This window comes from Xenopus laevis, chromosome 4L (genome assembly GCF_017654675.1).
Source record: "Xenopus laevis strain J_2021 chromosome 4L, Xenopus_laevis_v10.1, whole genome shotgun sequence".
NCBI classification, from domain to species: domain Eukaryota; kingdom Metazoa; phylum Chordata; class Amphibia; order Anura; family Pipidae; genus Xenopus; species Xenopus laevis.
In genome coordinates, this window is record NC_054377.1 from 143,054,184 (window position 1) to 143,080,419 (window position 26,236).

Consider the following 26,236-nt stretch of genomic DNA (forward strand, 5'->3'; position numbering starts at 1 on the left):
CACTGACACCAACATCCTTTGCACGGGAGCCGACATACTTGCTGTTTGTAACCAGACGCGCTTCACGACTACTTCCTGTCATGCGCAAGGCATTCTGGGTATAGTAGTTCCCGTTTGGCGTGTCAGAGGATTATTGACAGGACTTTACACAAACATTTTTGTGTTGATCTGCCCACAAATAAAGTGCTCAGGAAAACTTCAATTTCTGGCATGAAGTATTAAGCGCCTGCGCAGTAAGTCTTGTTTATGGTCTCATTGCTGAGCGATCACACATCCATGCTGGGATACGCTGAGCACTGGATTGGCCTAGAACCGACTTGCTCACTTCCTATTGGCTGCGCGGCACTAAAACATATGTAGTCCGTTGCTAGGAGACGGTCCGTGGGGCACATGCGCAGTAGCGCAATCCCACGGACACAGGGACTGGACGCAGAGACACTTGAACTTTATTATATAGGATATATATATATATATATATATATATATATTACCCTAGCACTACATTATATAGCTTCAAGAGAAAACTAGAAGATAACCTTACACAAATTGAAGGGAAAATGTCTACATTTAAAGACACATATAGTTATTTGATTTGTACAAGTCTACATAAGATGTTGCACCCCATCAAGACAGTGTTTAGTTCCTAACTAAGTGGAATAAAAAAAGACTATTTTCCTTGGGGGGGGAGAGAATACCTGCTTTTCTCTTTTTTTGGCATGACCTCTTCCAAAGAAACCATTTGAGCAGGACTATGCTTGAAGGAAAACTATACCCCTCAAACAATGTAGGTCTCTATAAAAAGATATTGCATAAAAATTCATGTAAATAAACCATTTTCATAATAATATACTTTCTTAGTAGAATGTGCCATTGGGTAATCATAAATAGAAAATTGCCATTTAAAAAAATAAGGGCCGCCCCCTGGGATTGTATGATTCATGATGCACACAAACAAACTATACATGTTAGGTCACATGAGCCAATTAGTGGACAAAGGTCTGTCTTTTGCTCCCACACTTCTTCCTGTTAGAGTTAGAGCTGCAGTATTTCTGGTCAGGTGATCTCTCAGGCAGCACACAGACCATCACAAAATGGTGGTTCAAGGCAAGGGATGTAAAAGGACAATATTTACTTAAATATATATTCCAGTTTTGTAAGATTCTTTAATATGCCACTTATTTTGATATAAACTATCTGTTGCTCAAGTATTCATTTTGGGGGTATAGTTTTCCTTTAAAGGGGCGGGTGCTGGGAGAGGGAGCCACCTCCCCCATATAAAATACCCTAAACAACAAATGTTACTTATCCCCACAATTTCACATTGCACAGACAAGTACCTGGATGTCCCTGATTCCTATGTCACCCTTTGTTGCTGAATACATTATGGGGGTTATATTGAAAGAAGAGGAAGGGTTAGGTTGAAAGAGGTGACCACAGGAGAACATCTGTAGGCAGGGCCTCCATTAGAAATCACGGGGCCCCGTACAACAGAATTTTCGGGCCCCAGGGACCCTGTGCCCAAGCCCCACCCCAGATCCCGCCCCTCCACATCACAGTTAAAAGACCACACAGATATCAGCGCTAAAAAGGTAACCTCCCCCACACACAAGTTATAAAAAGCTATTGATGGTCAGGGCCCCCTAACATTGGCGCAGGGCCCCCTATAAAAGTTTTTTATAAAAAAATTGGTGCCAGAGCCCCCCTTACAAGAAAAAAAAAATTGAGGCCCCAAAAATATTTCTTTGAAAAAAACATTGGCGCCAGGGCCCCCCCCTTACAAGTTAAAAAAAATTGGGGCCCAAAAAAATATTTAAAAAAAAAAACATTGGTGGCTGGGGCCTATAGAATATTAAAATAATGCATTGGTGGCCAGGGGATTAAAAAAAACAAAAAACACAAGTGTGGTTGGAAATGGAACCATAAGTTGAAGCCTTACGCCCATGGCACACAAGGGAGCTTATTTATTATACTGTGTAAAACTTAATTCACCAAAAAAATGGTGTACAAAAGCAGTGTAAAATAAACGGCAATTTTATGAAGGTGTGCTTTATTTTACGCCATGCGAACGGCTGATTTGCTGCCATTTATTTACACTGCTTCAGAACTTTGTAAGTTGCTCATGAAAAAGCATTTGAAAAAATTACTCCATTTGTACAGGGCGATGCCTGGCGAATTATTCAGACATTTTTTTACTCCACATAATATGTCTGCCCCTATGTGTAGCTTCTACTAGCACTTGATACACTTGTCTTAAATGGCCACTGCCAGCCATGCCGCTGACATGTAGATCTCAACCCGAACACACAGCTGACATTCTCTTTAGTGGCAATGGCAAGTTTCTCCGCCTGGTGTTCCATGGGCCTTTGCATGATCATATGACTTGTCCCAGTCTTAAAAGATCCCAACAGTGAGATGCAAGTTTAGTCTTTGGGGGGCTACAAATCCAAATTTAAATTCAGCAAGAAAAGCTTTATAAAATTCCAATAGTGATTCATTTATATTTATCATAATCAAAAAGTTAATGAACCCCAGAAGGCCAGTCAATGAAAGGAAAACACAACTGTAAGAAAAATACAAATGGAGGATGTGCTGAGTAGGGTGAGTAAACCAATCAGCTCCTAGCAATAAAGAATGTCACAAAGCAAGTTCACCATTCCAAATGTCAGTTTATTGATAAGGAATGCTTGTTTTCTTCAGATACAAAGCTCCCATACACAACTTGGAATTACTGCACAAACATGCATTACTATCAGAAACGTCAGCGATTCTCTTGTCTAAACAAGCTTTGCAAAAAATTGGGATATTCAAAGAGACGATGCATGTTGTTGTAGTCGAACCCTGCACGTATGTTATGCAAAGTTACAAAAAGTCAGTTATTTTACAATTCACTGTACACTTTGCTCTTCCCTTTTATAAATGTATTCCAGCAGAGATTTTTTTGAGAGGGTGATGTAAATACAATGAATACATATTGTTGGCGCTATAAAAATACATGTTAATAATATGGTAAAGATACAGCAATATCATGACGTAAGATAGACTACCCACTTGCCATGCATCCATGTGTGGGGTATTTTAAATGTTATCTGTAATTCAGTGGCACCCGGGAGCAGATGATTTATATTTTTATTACTGAGCTTTTCCTTTGAGTTGCCATCTTTCAGGGTATGTAAATCCATATAAAATTGTAGATGCAGGAAAAATACTTAAAGGGGACATGGTAATGGTGGGGCAATGATGTCAAGGGGCTAATGACAGATGGTGGGGCACTAAGTAGTGGGACGATGTCATGAGTGCAAAGGGTTAAGGTGGCCATAGACGCACAGATAATATTGTACAAAACAAATTTCATACATTATTCGGTGCGTGTATGGTGGGAAGAGCCAATATCGGCAGAAGACTTGGATATCCGTTGGCTCGTTGATTGGGCTGGGCGGAAATTTTTGATCGGGCTCCTTTGAAGGCATCTGAACATCGGCCATTGTTAGTGCTGAATCAGATACAGGTAGAATTCTAGTGTTTCTATCTGTATATCTGACAATTCAGCTCTACACGTGTGTATTGAAACCAACAATCTTTCTTGGAATCATCTTTTCCAAGAAAGATTGTAATTGTTATGTCTATGGCACCTTTAGGACAGATCTGGGAGTAGAGTCCAGGTCAGGTTGGGTTTCAGGCAGAAAATCCCTCGTTCCCTGACTGTGTGGGAAATCCATGGGTACAGTGTGTGACTGGTCTCCTTCTAACCTCCTGCGTGGCCCAGGTAATTTTCTGTTCCTGTCCTGCTGAATCAGTGCTGGTTTCTTGGATATCCAGGTTGGAAGGTAAGTTAACTCTATAGCAGTGATCTCCAACCAGTAGCTCCTGAGCAACATGTTTCTCACCAACCCCTTGGTTGTTGCTCCCAGTGGCCTCAAAGTAGACGCTTATTTTTCAATTCCCGACTTGGAGGCAAGTTTTGGTTGTATAAACAACAGGTGCACTGCCAAACATTCTCCTGTAGGCTGCCAGTCCACATAGGGGCTACAAAATAGCCAATCACGCCTTTATTTGGCACCAACAGGAACTTTTTTCATGCTTGTGGTGCTCCCAAACACTTTTTACATTTGAATGTGGCTCATGGATAAACAAAAAGGTTGGGGACCCTGCTCTATAGGGCCCAGGTCAGGTAGCGGTTCTGGAGAGGTGGATATTTTGGGTGGTGGGTCTGGTGCCTTTTGATTGGACCTGTGCAGGACTCTATCTGGGAATCCCACTGGAGTTATGTCTGGGTTTCAAAACTCAAAACCCATACAGTTGTGAACTGCACAGCCAATGGAAAAAAATTAGCTCAAAACCAGAGGTGGGGTCAACCCAAGTGAGCATTCTCTTAGTCATCCTTCAATGTGTCATTCAAGCCACTGCCTGCTTGATAACCTCACTGGGAACCTAGAAACCACATGAGTGTGATAATGCCAAACTGAGGAATTAATAAAAAAAGGTCACACGGCAGTTCCAGGTACTTTGGTGCCTGCAGTTTTTAGTTGTTTTTGAACAGGTGCTTTCATGCAAATCCCTAAAAGGTAGGGATGGGCACATTTTTTCGCCTTGTGACACCTATAGACTTGTATGGCGCCGTGCGTCAAAAACATTTTGACGCCCATAGACTATAATGGGCGTCGGAGACAATTCTCCCGCGGCAAATTTTTGGTGAAACAAGTCAACTTCGCCCATCCCTAGAAGGGGGAGTTTCTAAACATAATAACAATACGGAAGATATTTTACAGTTTGGAATTCATATTTAGCTTCAGGTCTGTCAGGTTTTAAGAAACATACCTTTCACTTTCATTTCATCTGAAGAACAATAAATAGTGGGGCTTATTTATAAACAATGGGCAAATTTGCACCTGGGCAGTAACCCATAGCAACTAATCAGTGATTAGCTTTTTTCAGCCAGCTGTAGGTTGAATCCTGAAAGCTATCATCTGATTGGTTGCCATAGGTTACTGCCCAGGTGCAAATTTGCCCACTGTTTATAAATAAACCCCACTGAAATTTATTTTCACATGAAAGAGAACAGGCAACAAACAGCCCAAGTTCTACTCTAATCTACGGCCCTTCTCTTCATCGCGGCAGATTTGGCCGTCGAAAAAAAGATTCTACAGAAATAAGTCGGATCGTTTGTTTCTTGGTGTAGTGAACGTTCCCAAGGGAATACAGAACTGTCAGAAATCAGAGTTCAGTTTTGTACAAAGTGCCCGAATATTAAATTATTATTATTGCGTTTTATTTTCCATATAAATGACTGCCTGCTGGCTAAGGGTCCCTGGCTCTAGTGAGAATAGAACAGTTCAAACATAGAGCTGCAGTCCTAAAAAGTTGAATAATAAGTCCGTTGCAAATTATCTTAGATCCTCAATGTCTATATTATAATCAAATTAACCTCAGTAGGGGGCCATTGGTGACTGCCTGGAGGGTCCTTCATGTTGCAGCCCCCCAATACTTCAATCCGACCCTGACGGGAGACCCATGAATGCAACATATAAGCTCATCGCCCAGAACTGGTTCCAGACTGAGCTGCTTCCTCAAGATACAATTTCGGGGCATGGCTGTTGTGTAAATAATGTTTCTGTTTAAAAAACATTTTATATTAACCAAACTAAGCGGATAACGTCATTGGAGAAACTTGAAATATATTTCTTCATTGTTTTTAGTGTTGCACGAAAAGCAGCCTGCGTGGTGTTCAGGTAAGCGGCCATGTTCGAGCAACGACAGCTCACTGAGCATAGCCAGGCCAGGAATACATAAATAAATATATTCCCTTAATCATTTCTACATCATAACATGTAACAGATTAAACAATTAATAATTATGGTGTTAATGTGGCTGCACACACAGGGGAGTCTGTTGGTCTCATCTTATTGGTTAAGAGTAGCAAGAAAGCCCCCCCCCATAAGACTTGATTAAAATATGACCTTGAGCAAAATTAAACACATTTAAATATGTAATTGGTCATTTAGCATATTGTCGGTTTCTTCTGGGATCCATTTATTTTTTTCAATATTAAAGCTGCAAGTAGTTATAGTAGCAGGTGGCTTTCTAGCTTTTGGAAACCACAGCTCATTTTTGTTGGCCGAGGATGCTGGGAAATGCGCCCAACAAAAACCTGACGCCTTGCAAAGGCATGACATCCAAGTATAAGCTCCTTGTGGCTGCCAGCTTGATACCACCGAGCTAGAACTGATTAAATATGAAAAACAACATTTGGGGGCAGATTTATCAAAGGTCGAGGTGAATTTTTGAATTGAAAAAATTTGAATTTCATTTCAAGGTTTTTTTATGCACCTCGACTAGGGAATAGTCCACATTCGATTTGAATTTCCATAAAATTCAAAATGCATTATGTACTGTCTCTTTAAAAATTCCAATTCGACCGATCGCCACCTAAAACCTGGCGAATTGATGTTTTAGCCTTTGGGGGACCACCTAGAACTATTTGGAGTGAAATTTCGAAAAACTTCGAATTGAATTCCTTTGATTCGTACAATTTAAATACAGACCTATTCGATCGAATACGGACCTATACGACCAAAAAAAACTTCAAATTCATTTCGGTTGGTCTTTTTGAATTCAAATTTCAACTTTTTTCAATTCGAAATTCGACCCTTGATAAATATGCCCCTTAGGGAGTTATTTACTAAACTTCGAATGCAAAAATCGGACCTTTAAAAAAATCTAGAACTTTTCGGAATTTATTAAACCCCGAGGATGGAAAAGTCAGAATCAGAAAATTCATTTCAGACCTGTTGAGGTTGTATATAAGTCAATGGGAGAAGTCCCAAGGATTTTTTGATGTGCGCTGGGTTTCATGCAATTCCCATATTTTTTCATGCAAAATCTGATTTTTTTCCCGGAAAGTGAATTTTTGCCAGAAGTGCAAAAAACCCGAGTGGATTTAATTGAAGTTCGTAGCACAAAATATTGAGATGAATTGGGTGTACAGTGGAGTGCTCTAGTACCCAATCGCTTAACAAGAAGAACACAGAAAGGCAAGAATTTAACCACACAGTCACAAGGTTTTGCATAGAACTTATAAATACTGGGTTTATATATTTACATATTCTTACTATGAAAAAAAACGTATTCCTACTATGAAAAAAAACGAGTTTTGACCTAAAGCTTCTAACAGGCATTGCGACCTGTAGTCACATAGATGCGCTTGTGCTACAAGTTCCAGGGACGGTGAAGGTTTCAAGCACAGCGAGGGCTGCAGGTTGGACATTCCTGGCTAAGAATAACAATTCAGCAATTTGAATCGCAAGCTTCTAAGGAGACAATACATGGATCATAAAACGTGCAAATGTGCAAAGGAGAGGGGGAACCCCCAAAGCCAACAGTCAATGCAAAACAGCCAATGCAATGTGTCCTGAAGCTGCACTAGATCTACACAATTATGAAAAAAGAAATATCCAAGCATTTTTAAAGCTGAAGCAAATTGCAGTTTCTTAGCAAAATCTAATCAAACGGTCTGTCTTAGAACATTTCCTACTACAGGCTTTGTCTCTGTCCATAAACAGATCGGTGGAGTCGATTCGCAAATTCCCGTGTTCATCAGCTCAGAGAACAGAGTTATCAGGTGGCAGGACTATAGTTGCATTGGAGACGCAACACCCGGGACTAATGTACTACGCTACGACCACTGATGCACAGATTTATTTGTGATGATGTTATGGGAACCAACACCATAGAACCCAATCTTCCTAATCTTAGGGCAGATCTATTAAGGTTCGAATTGTAAATTCAAATTCGAATTTTCGAGTTGCATTTTTGGTCAAAACTCACAAATTCGAGTTGGGAATAATCCAAACCGGAATTGGAGATTTATCATACCTTGACCCTGGGAACAACTCAAATTCGTAAGTACACCACCTAAAACCTACCGAGTTCATGTAGAAGTCAATGTCAGAGGTCCATTTGAAGATGTTAATAGCCTTCCTGACATTTCAGTTCTTTTTGGAGAAAATTCGAGTTCTCGAGTCGGTAATATTTGTTTACGTTTTAGATGTTCTCAGTTTTTTCTTAAATATGATACTATTCGTGTTAGAGGTCATTTGAAGTAAAAAAAAAAAAACACTATTTTGGATGCGGGCGAACCACAGAATCCTTTTTGAGAGATTCGGCTGAATACTGAACTGAATTCTAATTTGCATATGCAAATTAGAGGTGGGAAGGGGAAAACATTTTTTACTTCCTGGTTTTGTGACAAAAAGGAACGTGATTTCCCTCCCTGACCCTAATTTGCATATGAAAATTAGGATTCAATTTGGCCGGGGAGAAGGATTCAGCCGAATCCTGCTGAAAAACGCAGAATCCTGGATTCAGTCCCTCACCAAAAATAACTCGACTAGGGATGCACAAAATCCACTAATTTGGCCGAACCCCCGAATCCTTTATGAAAGATTTGGGCGAATATTGAACTGAACCCTAATTTGCATATGCGTGGGGGAGGGAAAAAGAAAGTAGCCTAAAAAAAATAAATTTATTTCCTTGTTTTAAAGGATTCTGATTTGGTTCGACCAGGCACAAGGATTTGGCCGAATTTGAATCCTGCTGAAAATGGCCGAATACCGAACTGAATCGTGGATTTGGTGAATCCCTAAACTCGTCCCCTTAGAGTGCACATCACCTTGACATCCAAATACTTACGGCAGTGCTGTTTACATGTTAGCTGTACCCTTCTACAAGGTATTTTGGACTGTCCAATGTTTAAAAACATATAACAGGGCCTCGGAATAGTTTTATATGGGATATTTAACCCCCAATACACAGCACTGCCCTAAACAGCTACTGACATGGTAACTACAGGCCCAGCTTAGTTCTATTTGGCCCTATCACCTTGAGTTATTAGTCTGATTGGCCAGAAGCTTGTATCATGATCTCCCCTGGACTGGATGTGATTGATGGTGCAACTCGATTGGTTGTGATCTCGAATACTCTGAACTGGAATCTCAAAGACATCTGTAGTGAGAATACTAACATGCCTGGATCAGCAATAGGTGTCTGTGTTACAGCTAGCGGCACTAAAAGGCTCTCAACGACAATTTAATTCATTTGGGGGTCATAATCCTGATCTAGGGTAGTTGACATCAGCATGAGTTTCCCATCAACTGCACTTTTAATGGGGCAAAATTTGTCCTCATCTTGTATCCCACTGCAGCTTTTCTTTGTACAGGTATGGGGTCCATTATCCAGAAAACCTGTAATCCAGAAAGCTCCCAATTACGGCAAAGCCGTCTCCCATAGACTCCATTTTATCTAAATACAGGCAATACGAGATAGGGTCTGTAGGTTTGTTCTTAAGTTGAATTGATATGTAATTTGGAAACATATACATTTACTTCTGTTTGTAAGTATGACTTGTATGTAAGTCGGGTGTATGGAACTTGAGGACTCGTTGGCATTGAATTTTTTAAAAATCAATTTCCTTTTTCTCTGTAATAATAAAACAGTAGCTTGTACTTGATCCCAACTAAGATATAATTAATAGAGATGCATTGAATCCAGGATTCGGTTCGGGATTCAACCTTTTTCAGCAGGATTCGGCCTAATCCTTCTGCCCGGCCAAACCGAACCTGAATTTGCAAATTAGGGTCGGGAAAGGAAATTGAGTGACTTTTTGTCACAAAACAAGGAAGTCAAAAATGTTTTCCCCTTCCCACCCCTAATTTGCATATGCGAGTTTACATATGCAAATTAGGATTCGGATTCAGTTCGGTATTTGATCGAATCTTTCCCGAAGGATTCAGGGGTTCGGCCAAATCCAAAATAGGGGATTCGGTGCATCCCTAATAATTAATCCTTATTGGAAGCAAAACTAGCCTATTGGGTTTATTTAATGTTAACATGATTTTCTAGTAGACTTTTGGTATGGAGATCCAAATTACAGAAAGATCCATTATCCAGAAAACCCCAGGTCCCAAGCATTCTGGATAACAGGTCCCATACCTGTACTGTACAAAAGCAGTATAAGCTGTGTGTGGATTGGCTATTATGGGTTACAGGAAAAGTATAAACTTTGCCCTTAATACTTTAAGCCAAAAGATAGGGAACCTGCTTCATTCCAGAAGCAAATGAAATATACAGCAACAGGAATGCTCCATGTTCCCCACCTATACTCTGTGATAAAGACAAGGAAACGTTTTATCTTTGGCCAGACATGTGGGGCATGTCGAGCGTACTCGAAAGCTTAACGAAGCACAGCCTTTTTACTCTTTGACTTTGCTAATGAAGTCTGAGATTTTAGCAAAGCTTTCTTCTTGCTGTTCCAGCGCCTCGAGGACAATGCCCATGGGGGTCTTCTTTAGTCCGACGCCCTCCATCTTGTTCTCCACCTTGTTTTTCAAGTTCCGAAGTCTCAGAGAGGCGTGGATGAACATCACTGAAACACAAACGGCAGCGGTTAGCGGGTTCACTAAAGAGAATTGCAATATGACAGTCACGAAGCGGCAGATGCAAAGCTTTGCCTAGTAAACCATAGCAAGAGATGATTGAGGGAGTTTGCCTCAGTTACTCATTTAAAGGGGTTGTTTACCTTTAAATTAACTTTTAGTAGGATGTAGAAAATTATATTCTGATACAATTGGTAATTGGTTTTAATTTTTTATTATTTGTGGTAGGGATGCACCGATTCCAAGATGCGGTTCGGGATTTGGCCAGGATTCTGCCTTTTTCCGCAGGATTCAGCAGAATCCTTCTGCCCGGCCAAACCGAATCAGAATCCTAATTTGCATATGCAAATTAGGGGCAGAGAAAGAAATTGTGTGACTTTTTCTTAGGGATGCAACGAATCCAGGATTCGGTTCGGGATTAGGCCTTTTTAAGCAGGATTCGGATTTGGCCAAATCCTCCTGCCAGGCTGAACCGAATCCTAATTTGCATATGCAAATTAGAGGTGGGGAGAGAAATCGCGTGACTTTTTGTCACAAAACAGGAAAGTAAAAAAGTTTTCCCCTTCCCACCCCTAATGTGCATATGCAAATAAGGGTTCAGATTCGGCCGAATCTTTCAAGAGGGATTCTGGGGTTCGGCCGAATCCAAAATAGTGGATTCGGTGCATCCCTGCTTTTTGTCACAAAACAAGAACGTAAAAAATATGCAAATTGGGATTCGGATTGGTATTCCGCCAAATCCTTCACAAAGGATTCGGGGGTTCGTCGAATCCAAAATAGTGGATTCGGTGCATCCCTAATTTGTGGTTTTTGAGTTATTTAGCTTTTTATTCAGCAGCTCTCCAGTTCGCATTTTCAGCCATCTGGTTGCTAGGGTCCAAATTCCCCTAGCAACCATGCATTGATTTGAATAAGAGACTGTATTATGAATAGGAGAGGCCAGAATACAAAGATGAGTAATAAAAAGTAGCAATAACAATACATTTGTAGTAGCGATGTGCGGTTTGGCTTTTAACCAGCAACCGGCCTGCCTCCACCCGCCCCGACGTCTGGGTTCCTTTTATAGACCCGCACCAACTATGACGTCACAAAAGGGGCGGGGTGAGCAGACGTGCCTCTATAAAAGTTCAACCTGGAAATCGGAAGCCGACATTTGTAAAGGGCGGGGAGAGCAGTCAGAAGAGCTCAACCAGCACACGCCTGTGAGGTTGGGGGATGAGAGGTTGGCCCGAACCCGCCTGATAACCAATTGAAAAGTTGCTTAGAATTGGCAATTCTAGAACATATTAAAAGCTAACTTGAAGGTGAACCACTCCTTTAAGGCATGGAGATGCAAATTACGGAAAGGCTTCTTATCTGGAAAACCCAGGTCTCGAGCATTCTGGATAACAGGTCCCATACCTGTATTATACACTTGGCCCGACAACGATATTAACCATACATGCGAGTTTTTTAGCCTTTTATTCAACAGCTCTCCAGACTGCTTTTACAGCATCTTGGTTGCTTGGGTCAAAATTACACTAAAATGAACCCTTAAAGGGCTGGTTCACCTTTCAGTTAACTTCTAGTAGGTTATAGATTGGTCAATTCGAAGCAACTTTTCAATTTGTCTTCATGTTTTTTTTTTGTTTTTGTTTTTTTTTTTAAATTACTTTCCTGTTTCTTCTGACTCTTTTCAGCTTTCAAAAGGGGGTCACTGATCCCCATCAAAAAACAAAAGATCTGTAAGGCTACAAATGTATCATTATATATAGAAGAGGACATGAATAATAAGATGGGTAATAAAAAGTAGCAATAACAATACGTTTGTAGAAAGACAAATTGAAATGTTGCTTAGAATTGGTCATTCTATAACCTACTAAAAGTTAACTGAAAGGTGAACCAGCCCTTTAAGGGTTCATTTTAGAAAGGGCTGTGGCTAATGTATCATATGGAACCAGCTTAGAGAAAAGTGTATTATTTATATAGTGGCACGGACTCCCACAGCACTTTATAAAGTCGGGGTTAAAAAACGCAAAACGTGTAACAATTGACAAAAATGTACTGAATCAGATACACAAAGAGAAGTCATTATTTGCGGTGTACTATTTACAAACTAAGCTTCGTGAATCTGAATTACCCTGTTGATGCCCCTTGTGTGTTTTAGTTACAGGCGCTGCCTAGCTACCAAAACCTTGTGCTGATTATACCAGATTTTAAAAATGAACATTCCAGCAAAGGAATGCAGAGGCCATTAATCTCCTACCAGTCGTTAGTTTTAGAATTAACACCTGGGTGAAAAACTGTAAAATACATATTAATGCCATGCAGTTTAAAGGGGGATCTATCATTCCCTAAATGAAACCCATTTCTAGTATGTACCTGTGACAGTTTAAAGGAGAACTAAAGCCTAACTAAAAAAGTAGCTAGAAATGTTGTACATGATGTTTTGTGCTTCTGTACCAGCCCAAGGCAACCACAGCCCTTTAGCAGTAAAGATCTGCGTCTCCAAAGATGCCCCAGTAGCTCCCCATCTTCTTTTCTGCTGATTCACTGCACATGCTCTGTGCTGCTGTCACTTACTGAGCTTAGGGACCCACTCACAATATACAGTACACATAGAATAGAAATGTCACAATATAAGGCTGATTAGTAATTAATACACATAATTACTACATGGCAGCACAGAAACCAGTGCAATTAGCATCAGAATTTAATAATCAGCAAACCTGTAGCATCAGCTTATATTACAGGCAGGCCCGGACTGGCAATCTGTGGGTTCTGGCAAATGCCAGAGGGGCTGCTATAAGGTCCCAAAGAAAGTCAGTATTTAGTGGGCTGGTGGGGCTGTTTGGGCCTCTCTGTGGGCTGATTGGGCCTCTAAGTATCTGAAATGCCAGGGCCTATTTTAATTCTCAGTCCGGACCTGACAGGGAAGCTCATTTTCTGCTGGATAATTAGTGACGAGCCCTAAGCTTAGCTTCTCAACAGCCAATCAGAGCCCACTGAGCATGTGAGTGTCACAGACACTTTCCAAGATGGTGACCCCCTGTGACAAGTTTAAAGTCCTGGATCATTGCTGCTATTGACAAGCTGAAACTTTAGGCTGGTACAATAAGTCAGCCCTGCAGAGTTTAGTTCTCCTTTAAAAAGCTGTCCTCGGAGGGGGCCCATGAGGGGGGCTCTCAGTATTCTAGCTTTAGTGGAATTCTGTCTCTTACCCTTCACTGATGAACCCTACAAATAAATAGGGATGCACAGATTTCAGGATTCAACCTTTTTCAGCAGGACTTGGATTCAGCGGATTCCTTGTGCCTGGCAGAACCGAATCCTAATTTGCATATGTAAATTAGGGGTGGGAAGGGAAATCACATGGCTGATGTAGATAACAGATAAGTTCTGACAAATCCCATTGTATCCTGTGCCTTTTTTCTGTTTTCAGCTTTGAATGGCTGCCCCCCCCATGGCTACACAGCAGCTTGTTTATATAAACTATAGTAGTACTTATCTGTTATCTACTGTGTATCCTGTGCTTGAATGGCTGCCCCCATGGCTACAAAGCAGCTTGATTATATAAACTATAGTAGTACTTATCTGTTATCTACTGAGTATCCTGTGCTTGAATGGTTGCCCCCATGGCTACACAGCAGATTGTTTATATAAACTATAGTAGTACTTATCTGTTATCTACGATGTATCCTGTGCTTGAATGACTGCCCCCATGGCTACACAGCAGCTTGTTTATATAAACTATAGTAGTACTTATCTGTTATCTACTGAGTATCCTGTGCTTGAATGGCTGCCCCCATGGCTACACAGAAGATTGTTTATATAAACTATAGTAATACTTATCTGTTATCTACTGTGTATCCTGTGCTTGAATGGCTGCCCCCATGGCTACACAGCAGCTTGTTTATATAAACTATAGTAGTACTTATCTGTTATCTACTGTGTATCCTGTGCTTGAATGGCTGCCCCCATGGCTACACAGCAGCTTATTTATATAAACTATAGTAGTGTATCTGGAGCAAACACATAACTTTTTTTTTTATAGCGACAGTACATAATATTAAAATGAGTTATTTTAAAATGCTTTTATTTTTTGGTGTTACCGTTCCTATAACAACAACGGAGGCTGAAATGTCAGTTCAGTTGTTGGGACTGATTAGTCATAAGTTCTGAAAAATGGGTGGGGTTTAGAGCGTTGGGGTTTTCCAGGATGCATGTGTATGTTTGGGTAGTCAAGAGAGCAGAGGACAAATAGCAAAACCATAAGGGGAAATATTTGACTTTAGTTGAGTTCTGCTGCAGATATTTTGTTGCTGCCACAAAATGACATAAGGGAAACTGTGAATCAAAAAAGAATCAAAGTCTTTCCCAGATATTCAGGCAGCCAATGTTCTGTTCTTGTTTCAGAATAATGAACTGGAAAGCAGCCTGTGGATGCTGTGAATAAAACACAGGCAGAGACCAAACTGCTGCACAAACCCTTTATTGCAAACAAAGCCCAGATCAAAGGAACAGTAACACCAAAAGATGAAAGTGTTTGCCCTGCACTGGCAAAACTGATGTGACACACTACTATTGTTTATATGAACAAGCTGCTGTGTAGCAATGACGGAAATTTAAAAAAAGTCTATAAGGCACAGGTTAAATAGTGGATAACACCATTATGTTCTACAGAGCTTATCTACTGTGTAACCTGAGCCTTTTCTCCTTTGAATGGCTGCCTCCGTGGCTACACAGCAGCTTGTTTATATAAACTATAGTAGTACTTATCTGTTATCTACTGTGTATCCTGTGCTTGAATGGCTGCCCCCATGGCTACACAGCAGTTTGTTTACATAAACTATAGTCGTTTTCTGAAGCAAACACGCCAGGCAACACGCAGGGCAACACTGCATTATATTTATATTACTTTAAAAGGAACAGCTCAGTGTAAAAATAAAAACTGGGTAAATAGATAGGGTGTGCAAAATAAAAAATGTATCTAATATAGTTAGTTAGGCAAAAATGTAATGTATAAAGGCTGGAGTGACTGGATGTGTAACATAATAGCAAGAACACTACTTCCTGCTTTTCAGCTCTCTAACTCTGAGTTAGTCAGTGACTATAAGGGGGGCCCACATGGGACATAACTGTTCAGTGAGTTTGCAATTGATCCTCAGCATTCAGCTCAGATTCAAAAGCAACAGGTATGACCCATGTGGCCCCCCTTCAAGTCACTGATTGCTTACTGCCAGGTAACCAATCAATGGAAACCAAAAGAGCTGAAAAGCAGGAAGTAGTGTTCTGGCTATTATGTTATACATCCAGTCAACCAGCCTTTATACATTACATTTCTGGCTAACTAACGATATTAGAAACTTTATTTATTTTGCACAGTTTTTATTTTTATACTGAACAATTCTTTTAAAACAATAATTTTTGATGTCACGGTTCTTTTAAAGCTCTAGATTAAATGCCTGATGACGATGGGAAATAGATGAACATAACAGCACTGGGCCCAATATTTATTCTTGGCTTTAGTTGCCCTTGAAACTATAACTATGCTTCAAAGCCTCTCAATGTGCCGCAGTGCCTATAATTCGGATTAGGCATTCCACCCCCCCCCCAATCTGATGTTCTCCACTTATTCTCCCCAAGTAAACAGAACAATTCAGTAACTAAATCAGACTGTCCTTCCCTGAATTCTACTTTCAATTTTACATTATGATAACATTTTCTAATCAAACAAAGCCAGTGACTCACGTAACATGGGGAAGGTGATTCCAAACACAAACACCATGACGTCCCCAAACAGAGAGATGATGAAGTAACTGGAGATCAGGATTGCCAGGATAAACACCGTGGGGTACTGCTTCTTAAATTTGCGGAAGAAATCCTTGTTGTGGGACATCCAGACAAAGCCCAAGAAGATCAGAACTACGATGGTGCCGCCCAGAATCATTCCAAACGGGTTAAAAAATCTAAGGAAAAAAAAACCCCAAGAGAATTACGTCACCCATCTATGTACCCAGGGGTTATATATAAGAGCTAATTATTTAGGAATAAATTAATGGCTTTTTTATAGTTTTTGAAGTATTTGTCTTCTTCTGACACATTCCTGCATTCAAACAGGGGTCACTGACCCCATCTAAAAACAAATCTGTAAGGCTACACATTTAGGGGCACATTTACTTAGCTCGAGTGAAGGATTAGAAGGAACAATACTTCGAATTTCGAAGTATTTTTTTGGCTACTTCGACCATCGAATTGGCTACTTCAACCTTCGACTACGAACGTTTCGAATTAAAAATCATTAGACTATTCGATAGTCGAAGTACTGTCTCTTTACAAAAAAACTTCGACCACCTACTTCACCACCTAAAACCTACCGAGCACCAATGTTAGCCTATGGGGAAGGTCCTAGCAATTTCCTAGCAATTTGTGATCGAAGGAAAATTGTCGATTCAAAGGATTTAATCGTTCGATCGAAGGATTTAATCGTTCGATCAAAGGATTTTTCCGTCGATCGAACGAAATGCGGTAAATCCTTATACTTCGATATTCGAAGTCGAAGGATTTAACTACGTCCCATAGTAAATGTGCCCCTTATTGTTATTGTTACTTTTTAATAATCATCCTTCTTTTTTAGACCTCTCATTCATATTCCAGTCTCTTATTCAAATCAGTGCTTGGTTGCTAGGATAATTTGGACCCTAGCAACCAGATTTCTGAAATTGCAAACCAGAGAGCTGCTGAATAAAAAGCTAAATAACTCAAAAACCACAAATAATAAAAATGTGTCTCAGAATATCACTCTCTACATCCTACTAAAAGTTCATTTAAAGGTAGCTGTTATAATAGATACAATAGTTGCTAATATGGATGCCGCTGAGAAATGTATCACCTAGTGGAGTAAATTGTAACAGTTTGGAATGTGCACCTGGATCACTGAGCTGCCAGACTGAAACACTGAGACAGGAACATGAAACTTTAGGGGCGTTGGTTATCAAAGGTCGAATTTTTGAGTTTTATATACCTCGAATGAACTCACAACTCGAATGGTTTCTAATTGAAGAAAAAACCAGAATGGAAAAAACTCAGATCAGCGAGTTTGGAGTTAACAAGCCAAAACCACAAATTAAAAGGGATGGGCGAATTTGATCCGTTTCGTTAAAAATTTATCGCCGGCAAAATGTCGCGGACGACCATTAAAGTCTATGGGTGTCAAAAAAAGACGTGCGTCTTTTTTTTGACGCACAAGATCATACAAGTCTATGGGCATCAATTTTGCGGCGAAAAAAACATCGCCCATCCCTACTATTTAATCGTTTTTGGCAAAAAAACAAACAAACTCGAAGCGCACAAACCTCAGAAAAAAACCCGAACATCATGAAGGCAATTAAAGGAAAACTATACCCCCAAAATGAATACTTAAGCAACAGATAGTTTATATCAAATTGAATGACATATTAAAGAATCTTACCAAACTGGAATATATATTTACATAAATATTGCCCTTTTACATCTCTTGCCTTGAACCACCATTTCGTGACTCTATCTGTGCTGCCCCAGAGATCACCTGACCAGAAATACTACAACACTAACTGTAACAGGAAGAAGTGAGGAAGCAAAAGGCAGAACTCTGGCTGTTAATTGGCTCATGTGACCTTACATGTGGTTTGTATGTGTGCACAGTGAATCGTACGATCTCAGGGGGCGGCCCTTATTTTTTAAAATGCCAATTTTCTATTTATGATTACCCAATGGCACATACTACTAGAAAAGTATATTATTATGATAATGGTTCATTTACATGAAGCAGGGTTTTTACACATGAGCTGTTTTACTCAGTATCTTTTAATAGAGACCTACATTGTTTGGGGGGTATAGTTTTCCTTTAACATCTTCAAATGGTTCAAGGGACCTCTGCCATTGACTCCTACATGACCTTGACAGGTTTTAGATGGTGTATTTTCAGATTCCAGGGTCAGGTATAAATCTCAAAAAAGCTTCATTTTTTTAACCCCAAAATGCAAGTTTTTACCAAAAATATAAACTCGAAAACGTTCGTGGAATTTTCGTGGAAAACACAACTCAAGCCTTAATAAATCCACCCCTTAAAGGGGTTGTTCACCTTCAAACAACTAGTTTTCAGATAGATCACCAGAAATAACGACTTTTTCCAATTACCTTCTATTTTCTATGTATTGCGTTTTTCTAATATTGAAGTGTAAAATGTAATTTTTCACCTTCTAAAGCAGCTCTGGGAAGGTGGTCGCCGACCCTGTAAACTTTTCTAAATTGATACATTTCGTGGATACAATTCTTATCTTTGCCCCTGCTGCGCAGAATCTCTGAGTTTCATTAAAGAAAGTTGTTAGAATTGATACAATATTTGCTAAGGGCAAGGCCAGACGTGGCTTTTTTACATTGCATTTTTAAAAAAAGCTCCATCGGGCGTAAATACGCATAAACTGCACTACCACTGAAACTAATGGAAAACACTCTATGGCAATTCTCACAGGGCGCTTGCAAGCTGAAATCTGCCACGGGACGCCAGTTTTGGCGTTTTTTTAGCAGAAACGCCAATACGTCAAGAAACTACCAAATCAATAGACTGTATGGGAATTGCAAGTTTGAAACCACACGTTACTTAAATACGCAGCGTATTTTAAATATGGCGTCCAAATTCTCGCAAGATAAATGACACATGTACGTTTTTTACGGCTGGTGACGTAATTACGTTGTGTATTGACGATCATTCCTGCTCTATTTTGCATGTAAATAGTTTTTTCTATTTCTAAATAGCCTTTCTATTTTCTATTTCCAGCCAGCGGAATTATGGGAAATGAGAACAATGAGAAGTGCATGTTGGGAAAAGAAACCTACGTGATGAAAAATGCATGTTGATGGTCGCGTGTGGTTTCAGTGTAGTGATGTGCGGGTCGAGAATTTCTCGACCCGCTCCCTACCCACACCCGGCCCGCTGCTCTCCTTTATTTATAGACCCGCGGGCAGGGCAGGCGGAAGTCTATAAATTCCGGCGCCGGAAGCCGCCAGTACTAGGTCGCAGGACAGCTCGACCCGCACCCGCCCCGCGCATTTCGTCCAGTGGTCGGCCCGAACGCACGCGGGTCGGCCCGCACATCACTAGTTCAGTGGCGTATTTACGCCCGACTGAGATTTTTTAAAAATGCAACATAAAAACCCGATGTCTGGCCTTGCCCTAATACTCCAGAGATGCTGCTAAAAAATGTATCAACTAAATGTTGCAAAATTGTAACAGAATCTGCACCTGAATAACTGAGCTGTCCAGACTCAAACACCAGAGACACGAACATTCAACTTTACACTTAGATTTTGGAAAAACTGTAAAAAAATAAATAATGGAAAGTAATTGAAAAAAGTCTTAATTTCTGGGGAACAATCTGAAAACAACTAAACTGAAAAAAGTGTTTGGAAGGTGAACGACCTCTTTAAAAGAATAGTATGTTTTGGACAAGCTCAATTCATTGCACGGATGTTGTACACTTCTCCTTTAATCGCTATACATTTATGGCTAACGCTTTGTCATTCCCCCCTCCAGCCGCAGACCCCACGCAAGATGGAGACAAACACAACCGCTTCATATTTCCATTCCTGCGTTGTTCAGCAGCTGCAGTGGCCAGTCATTCTGTTGCAAGACACATACTGGAGTTGGCACATTGGCAGCCGAGCTGGAGGTGGGATTGTCAGACTCGTTTATATTTAGAACACAACTTACGTCTCCGGCCTGGAAAAATGGATTCACTTGGCAGAGTAGTTGCCAGATGTGCATTCTCAGACCAACGCCCTACAGTCATTGCAACAGACTCATACAGTGAGCTGGGAAATATCAGACACGTTGCCTACAATGTAACAAACCATTTACATGGGTTCCCCTAGCAACCATACATTGATTTGAATAAGAGACTGGAATATGAATAGGAGAGGCCTGAATAGAAAGATGAGGGGAATGAGGCGCAAACTGAGCATGCTCAAGCCCTGGAGGTTTATGCTGAAAACAGGAAGTCTGATACAGAAGCCCATGAGTACACAATAGAAGGAAAGAAATGTGGTATTTCTTTTGACAGAGGACTCAGAGCAGCATTACTTTGAGGGTTTACTGGTGTATTTATATAGACCTTTCTGATAAAGCTTACTTAATTTTAACCTTTCCTTCTCCTTTAATGTATCAATTTTAGGGATGCACCCAATCCAGGATTCGATTCGGGATTCGGCATATGCAAATTAGGGACGGGGAGGGAAATTGTGTGACTTTTTGCCAGAAAACAAGGAAGTAAAAAATGTTTTCCCCTTCCCATATGCAAATTAGGGTTTGGATTCTGTTCGGTATTCGCCCGAAACTTTTGTGAAGGATTCGGGGGTTTGGTCGAATCCAAAATAGTGGATTCGGTGCATCCCTAATCAATTTAGATTAGTTACAGTCAGTGACACCCCCCATCAATTTAGAAAGACATAAGAAAGTGAAAATGAAACATTAAAGGGATACTGTCATGGGAAAACATTTTTTTCAAAACACATCAGTTAATAGTGCTGCTCCAGCAGAATTCTGCACTGAAATCCAATTCTCAAAAGAGCAAACAGATTTTTTTATATTTAATTTTGAAATCTGACATGGGGCTAGACATAGTCAGTTTCCTAGCTGCCCCCAATCATGTGAATTCTGCCTGCACTTTAGGATGGAACTACTTTCTGGCAGGCTGTTATTTCTCCTACTCAATGTAACAATTTGTCTCAGTGGGACCTGGATTTTATTATTGATACCAGGCAGCTGTTATCTTGTGTTAGGGAGCTGCTACCTGGTTACCTACCCATTGTTCTGTTGTTAGGCTGCTGGGGGGAAAGGGAGGGGGTGATATCACTCCAACTTGCAGTACAGCAGTAAAGAGTGACTGAAGTTTATCAGAGCACAAGTCACATGACTGGGGGCAGCTGGGAAAATTGAATATAAAAAAATCTGTTTGCTCTTTTGAAAATGGATTTCAGTGCAGAATTCTGCTGGAGCAGCACTATTAACTGATGCATTTGAAAAAAAAACATGTTTTCCCATGACAGTATCCAATTAAACTTCAATATTAGAAAAATGATCACAAATAGAAAGTAGTAACTGTAAAAAGACTATTAAATGTTGGAAGGGGAACAACCCCTTTAAAACTAAGAAGGCATTTAATATAAAATGCAAAGATCATCATGGTAATAAAAATGATTTAGAAGCAAAAGAATGTTGTCTCTACTTCCCCTTTAAACAAAGTCACCTAGCAGCTTGGATATCATTTGCATGGTTATTAGTGGCTGCATCAAGTGATCTTAAAAATAAATCTGGCTCTTCCTGTGGTGCCGGTGTTGCTACAGGAACTCACCACTCGGCAACAGAGCAGCCACCGCATTACACCCACTTATAACGGCAGGCTGTGAATTCATTATCAGCGTGTAGCTGAAAGGGAAGGTGTTTAACCGTCACTTTATACTTTTCATTTTCCAGTGGACATGTAATGTTTCCCTTTTTGAGGGTTTTTGTGGCTCAGATTGCAATTTTAGACTTTGCCTAAGCTGCCAATGCCTGGGTGGCCACATGTTTCCTTATCAATTCCCATAGCTCTCCTATTGTGTTAGCATTCCCCATCAGTTTACCAGCCCAGGTGGTGCTGTATGACATCCTAGGAAGCATGGCCATTCAATGGGGTTTTAAAGGGGTGGTTCATCTTCACATTAACTTTTAGTATGTTGTAGCCAATTCTAAGCAATTTTTCAATTGGTCTATTTCTTCTTCATTATAGTTTTTAAATTATTTGGCTTCTTGTGACTCTTTATCCAGCTTTCAAAATGGGGGTCAGTGATCCCATCTAAAAAAAAACCCAAATGTTCTATAAGACTTTTTATTACTCCTCTTTTTCTTCAGGCCTCTCTTATTGCTATTCCAGTCTCTTATTCAAATCAGTGCATGGTTGCTAGGGTAATTTGGACCCTAGCAACCAGATTGCAGACACTGCAAACTGGAGCGCTGCTGAATAAAAAAGGTAAATAACTCAAAAACCATAAATGATAAAAAAAAATGAAAGCCAACTGCAAATTGTCTCAGAATATCACTCTCTACCTTATACTTAGGGGCAGATTAATCAAAGGTCGAAGTGAAAATTCAGATTTAAAAAAATAAATAAATCGAATTTCAATCTAATTTTATGTACTTCGACTAGGGATTAGTCCAAATTCGATGCATTGTCTCTTTAAAAATGTGACCATTTGCCATCTTAAACCTGCCGAATTGCTGTCCTAGAACCTATTTGGAGTCAATCGGCGGACTTAATTAGATCGAATGCGCCATTACTTCAATTCGTACGATTCAAATTCGATCGAAAACTGACCTAATCGATTGAAGAAAAAAAAAAAACACTTTGATTTAATTTCAGTTGGTCTTTTTGAATTCAAATTTCGAAGTTTTTCAAATTCAAAATTCGGCCATTCATAATTCTGCCCCTAAAGGTTAATTTAAAGGTGAACAACCCCTTTTAATGGAACTCTTCATAGCAGGGACAATTTATGTTTTCTGCACAAAGATAACTCAGCCGGCATGGACCTTCCCCACAACTCTTCAAAAAACAATATTATGTTGCAAGCACAAACAACCTAAAGAATTCTGAATTTGATCCAAGCATAAGCCCCTGGGTCCCAATGCAGTGGCGGCCAAATTGGGCAAAGGATCGCTTGCTTGGTGACCTAGCCAAATGAGCAGATCTCCGTGTGTACAGAGATACAGGCCTTTGCTTCTTTATTTTTGTAGTTATTCATATTTCCTCTTACTATTCATGCTTTGATAGGAACAATGGCCAGGGTTAGCAGATAAAAGAATAGCAGATTTCTCTGAATTAGATGAGAAATCATAATAGAATTACATCAAAAGTCAATGTAAGCATTTCAGCATTGACTGCACCTTTTCTGCCAGAATTTTACATATTCAAGTTCACAACAATTCAAACATTTGTTCTGAGTGTGCCATTTCCGTACAACAGATGCCACAAAGGAAAGACTAGATTAAAGATGAGAAGTAGATGGGGCCTATGGAGCGCAGCTATAGCACAAAACAGATTAGAAGGTTGAGTAAATCTGCCAGGCTCGGAGCATCTGGTATAGTTAGTTGTTACCTCGCCTGGAAATCTAATGATCAGCTAGCATTCTGAAACGCCGACAGGACAAATTAAAAAAAAAAACACCTCCCGTATCGGCACACCCAATATATAAATACTAGAAATAAATGCAAAGGAATATAGGCAGGTACTGTTCTTGGTTTCTTCGTTTTTATTATTAATAATGTGTCGTTTTTAGAGCGCAAACATATTTCCCGGCATGTATAATAAATGGGTTTAATCAAAGAACATACAGAAAAACATATATAGCGACCAGTAACTGATACAAAAAGTGAAGTGGCCCTGGCCAAAAGAGCTTACAATCTATCTTTACCCATCAGGTCTTTACCCAAGTTGACAACCAACACCGTGAGCCAAATCAGGTTGATTTAGGCACTGGGACAATGACCGGATCATATAATTGTTATTTCTGGGGGGGGGGGGTCATTATGTTTTGGTCTAATCCCCCCTCCTATTATTTATTCTGATTTTTAGAATTGCAAACCTAACAAAAAATAAATAATAAACATAAAAAGACCTTAAAACATATTATTTAAAAAACACAAAATAAAAAAGGAAAGACCAATTGCAAATAGTCTTAGACTAACATCATGAGGTCTACAGCATGTTATAAGTTAGTTTTAAAGCAACCTTTCAAGGGGTTGGTCACCTTTGAGTTAACTTTAAAATGATGTAGTGAGCAATATTATGAGACAATTTGCAATTGGTTTTCATTTTTTATTATTTGTGTTTTTTGAGTTATTCCACTTTTTATTCAGCAGCTCTTCAGTTTGCAATTTCTGCAGTCTGGTTGCTAGGGTCCAAATACCCCTAGCAACCATGCATTGATTTGAATAAGAGACTGAAATATGAATAGGAGAGGCCTGACTAGAAAGAGGAGTTATACAAAGTAGCAATAAAAATACATTTGTAGCCTTACAGAGCATTTGTTTTCAGATAAATAACCCAAAAAAAAAAAAAAAAAAAAAAAGCATTTGTTTTTAGATAACCCAAAAATAACAAATAAAGTTGCTTAGAATTAGTCATTCTAGAACATAGTAAAAATTAAGGGTTGTTCACTTCTGAGTAGTGATGTGCCGGTCAGGCTTTTCCCGACCCGCACCCGCCTGAGCCCGACTTCCAGGTTTTATAGACCAGCCCCAGCGATGACATCACAAAAGGGGCAGGACGAGAGGTGTGCATCTATAAAAGTACAACCCGGAAGCCGGCATTTAGAAGGATGCGGGTGGGGAGAGCACTGGAAAGTGTGGTGTGAGGTCAGCCCAAACCTGCCCAGCTAGCTGGTATCGGGCCGACCCGACTACCTCTGTGTTAGTATGATGTAGAGAGTGATATTCTGAGACAATTTGTAATTGGCTTTCATTTTTTATTATTTGTGGTTTTTGTGTTATTTAGTTTTTTATTCAGCAGCTCTCCAGTTTGCTATTTTGGCTATCTGGTTGCTAGGGTACAAATTCCCCTAGCAACCATGCATGGATTTGAATAAGAGACTGAAATATAAATAGGAGAGGGCCCAATCAGAAAGATGAGGAATACAAAAGTAGCAATAACAATAAATTTGCAGTTTTACAGAGCATTTGTTTTTAGATGGGGTCAGTGACCCCCATTTGAAAGCTGGAAAAAGTCAGACGAAGAAGGCAAATAATAAAAACCGATTAAAAATAAATAATGAAGACTAATTGAAAGGTTGCTTAGAAATACTCCTCCTTTGACATACTAACTAGTCAATGGCGAACCACCCTTTTAAGGATGAACCACTCCTTTAGGACGGAGTCAAGTATATGCAGTGAATCAGCAACCTTCAAACTGGTTCCAGCTGTTCCATTCCCATTTAAGAACCCAGCACAGATAAGATATTGGGAGTCGGTGGGAGCTGTACTTCAGTTTTATTTTGGAGCTGGTTTGATGTTATAATAGGGTTTTTTTTCTGTTTTTTTTTAAATTAAGATCAATATTAACCTTACTGGGGTTCTAAATTAATCTAAATGCCAATGGATTTTTAAAAGTGATATTTTCTTTCCTCCAAAGACTGGAGAGAGAGAGGAAGAGAGAGATATAGATAGAGAATATAATAATATATATATAAATATGCTAAGTACATAATAGATTGTGTTGTACTCTTGTATGTCACATGATATACAGCAGATCTAGGACATGGGAAATAAATAAATAAATGTAAATATGCCTATTATTTAGGAATTGTAGAATGAGCCCTACATAGACAGACACACATAAGGTATAAAGTACCCAGCAGCCCCTCTGGCACATCTCTTACCCCACCAGACAGATGACAGCGGCTGCCACGGCCAGATAGTTGGTCTGATAATAGAGCAGGTTGCTGACCACTCTGTTGTTCCATTTGGAGATGTCTTTGAAGTCGGGTAAGGCGAAGCGGTCGCTGCCAGGGAAGAAATCCACCCAGGGTCGGAGAGGAGCCACCTGCACATCCATATCGCCTGTACCAACTAGCGGAGCTGGGAGAGGCCGCTGCGCATGCGCTTTACCAACAACAGCCTCTATTACCTCATTCCCGTCCCAGTGCGCATGCGCGCCTCTATAGTGCGCATTTTTAATCTTCATTTTGAAGTACGCACGCGCGCACACCGAATACAGTCAGAGTCCTGCGGCTTTGGAGGCATGTCGCTGTATTTTGCGTGA

The 26,236-nt window shown here is 40.0% G+C and overlaps 1 protein-coding gene across 1 annotated transcript; it reads right to left on the reverse strand.

The window, feature by feature from the left end:
- Positions 1-9,857: 9,857 nt before the first annotated feature.
- arl6ip5.L (ADP ribosylation factor like GTPase 6 interacting protein 5 L homeolog) lies at positions 9,858-26,158 on the reverse strand. Its single transcript, XM_018259199.2, has 3 exons — positions 25,854-26,158; positions 16,158-16,375; positions 9,858-10,417 (listed from the first exon to the last, which is right to left on the reverse strand). Exons 1-3 carry the CDS (start codon positions 26,156-26,158, stop codon positions 10,245-10,247), a joined length of 696 nt encoding a protein of 231 aa, XP_018114688.1. The 3' UTR covers positions 9,858-10,244.
- Between the last annotated feature and the right edge of the window lie 78 nt (positions 26,159-26,236).

What these genes read in the sequence shown, in the direction of transcription:
- arl6ip5.L (XM_018259199.2), bottom strand. Translation starts at nt 26,158, where the DNA reads ATGAAGATTAAAAATGCGCACTATAGAGGCGCGCATGCGCACTGGGAC. An exon ending in GCTGTCATCTGTCTGGTGGG is followed by an intron (nt 16,376 to 25,853) that starts GTAAGAGATGTG and finishes TTTTTTCCTTAG; the next exon opens with ATTTTTTAACCCGTTTGGAA. An exon ending in AATCACCTTCCCCATGTTAC is followed by an intron (nt 10,418 to 16,157) that starts GTGAGTCACTGG and finishes TTTGTGTTTCAG; the next exon opens with TGATGTTCATCCACGCCTCT.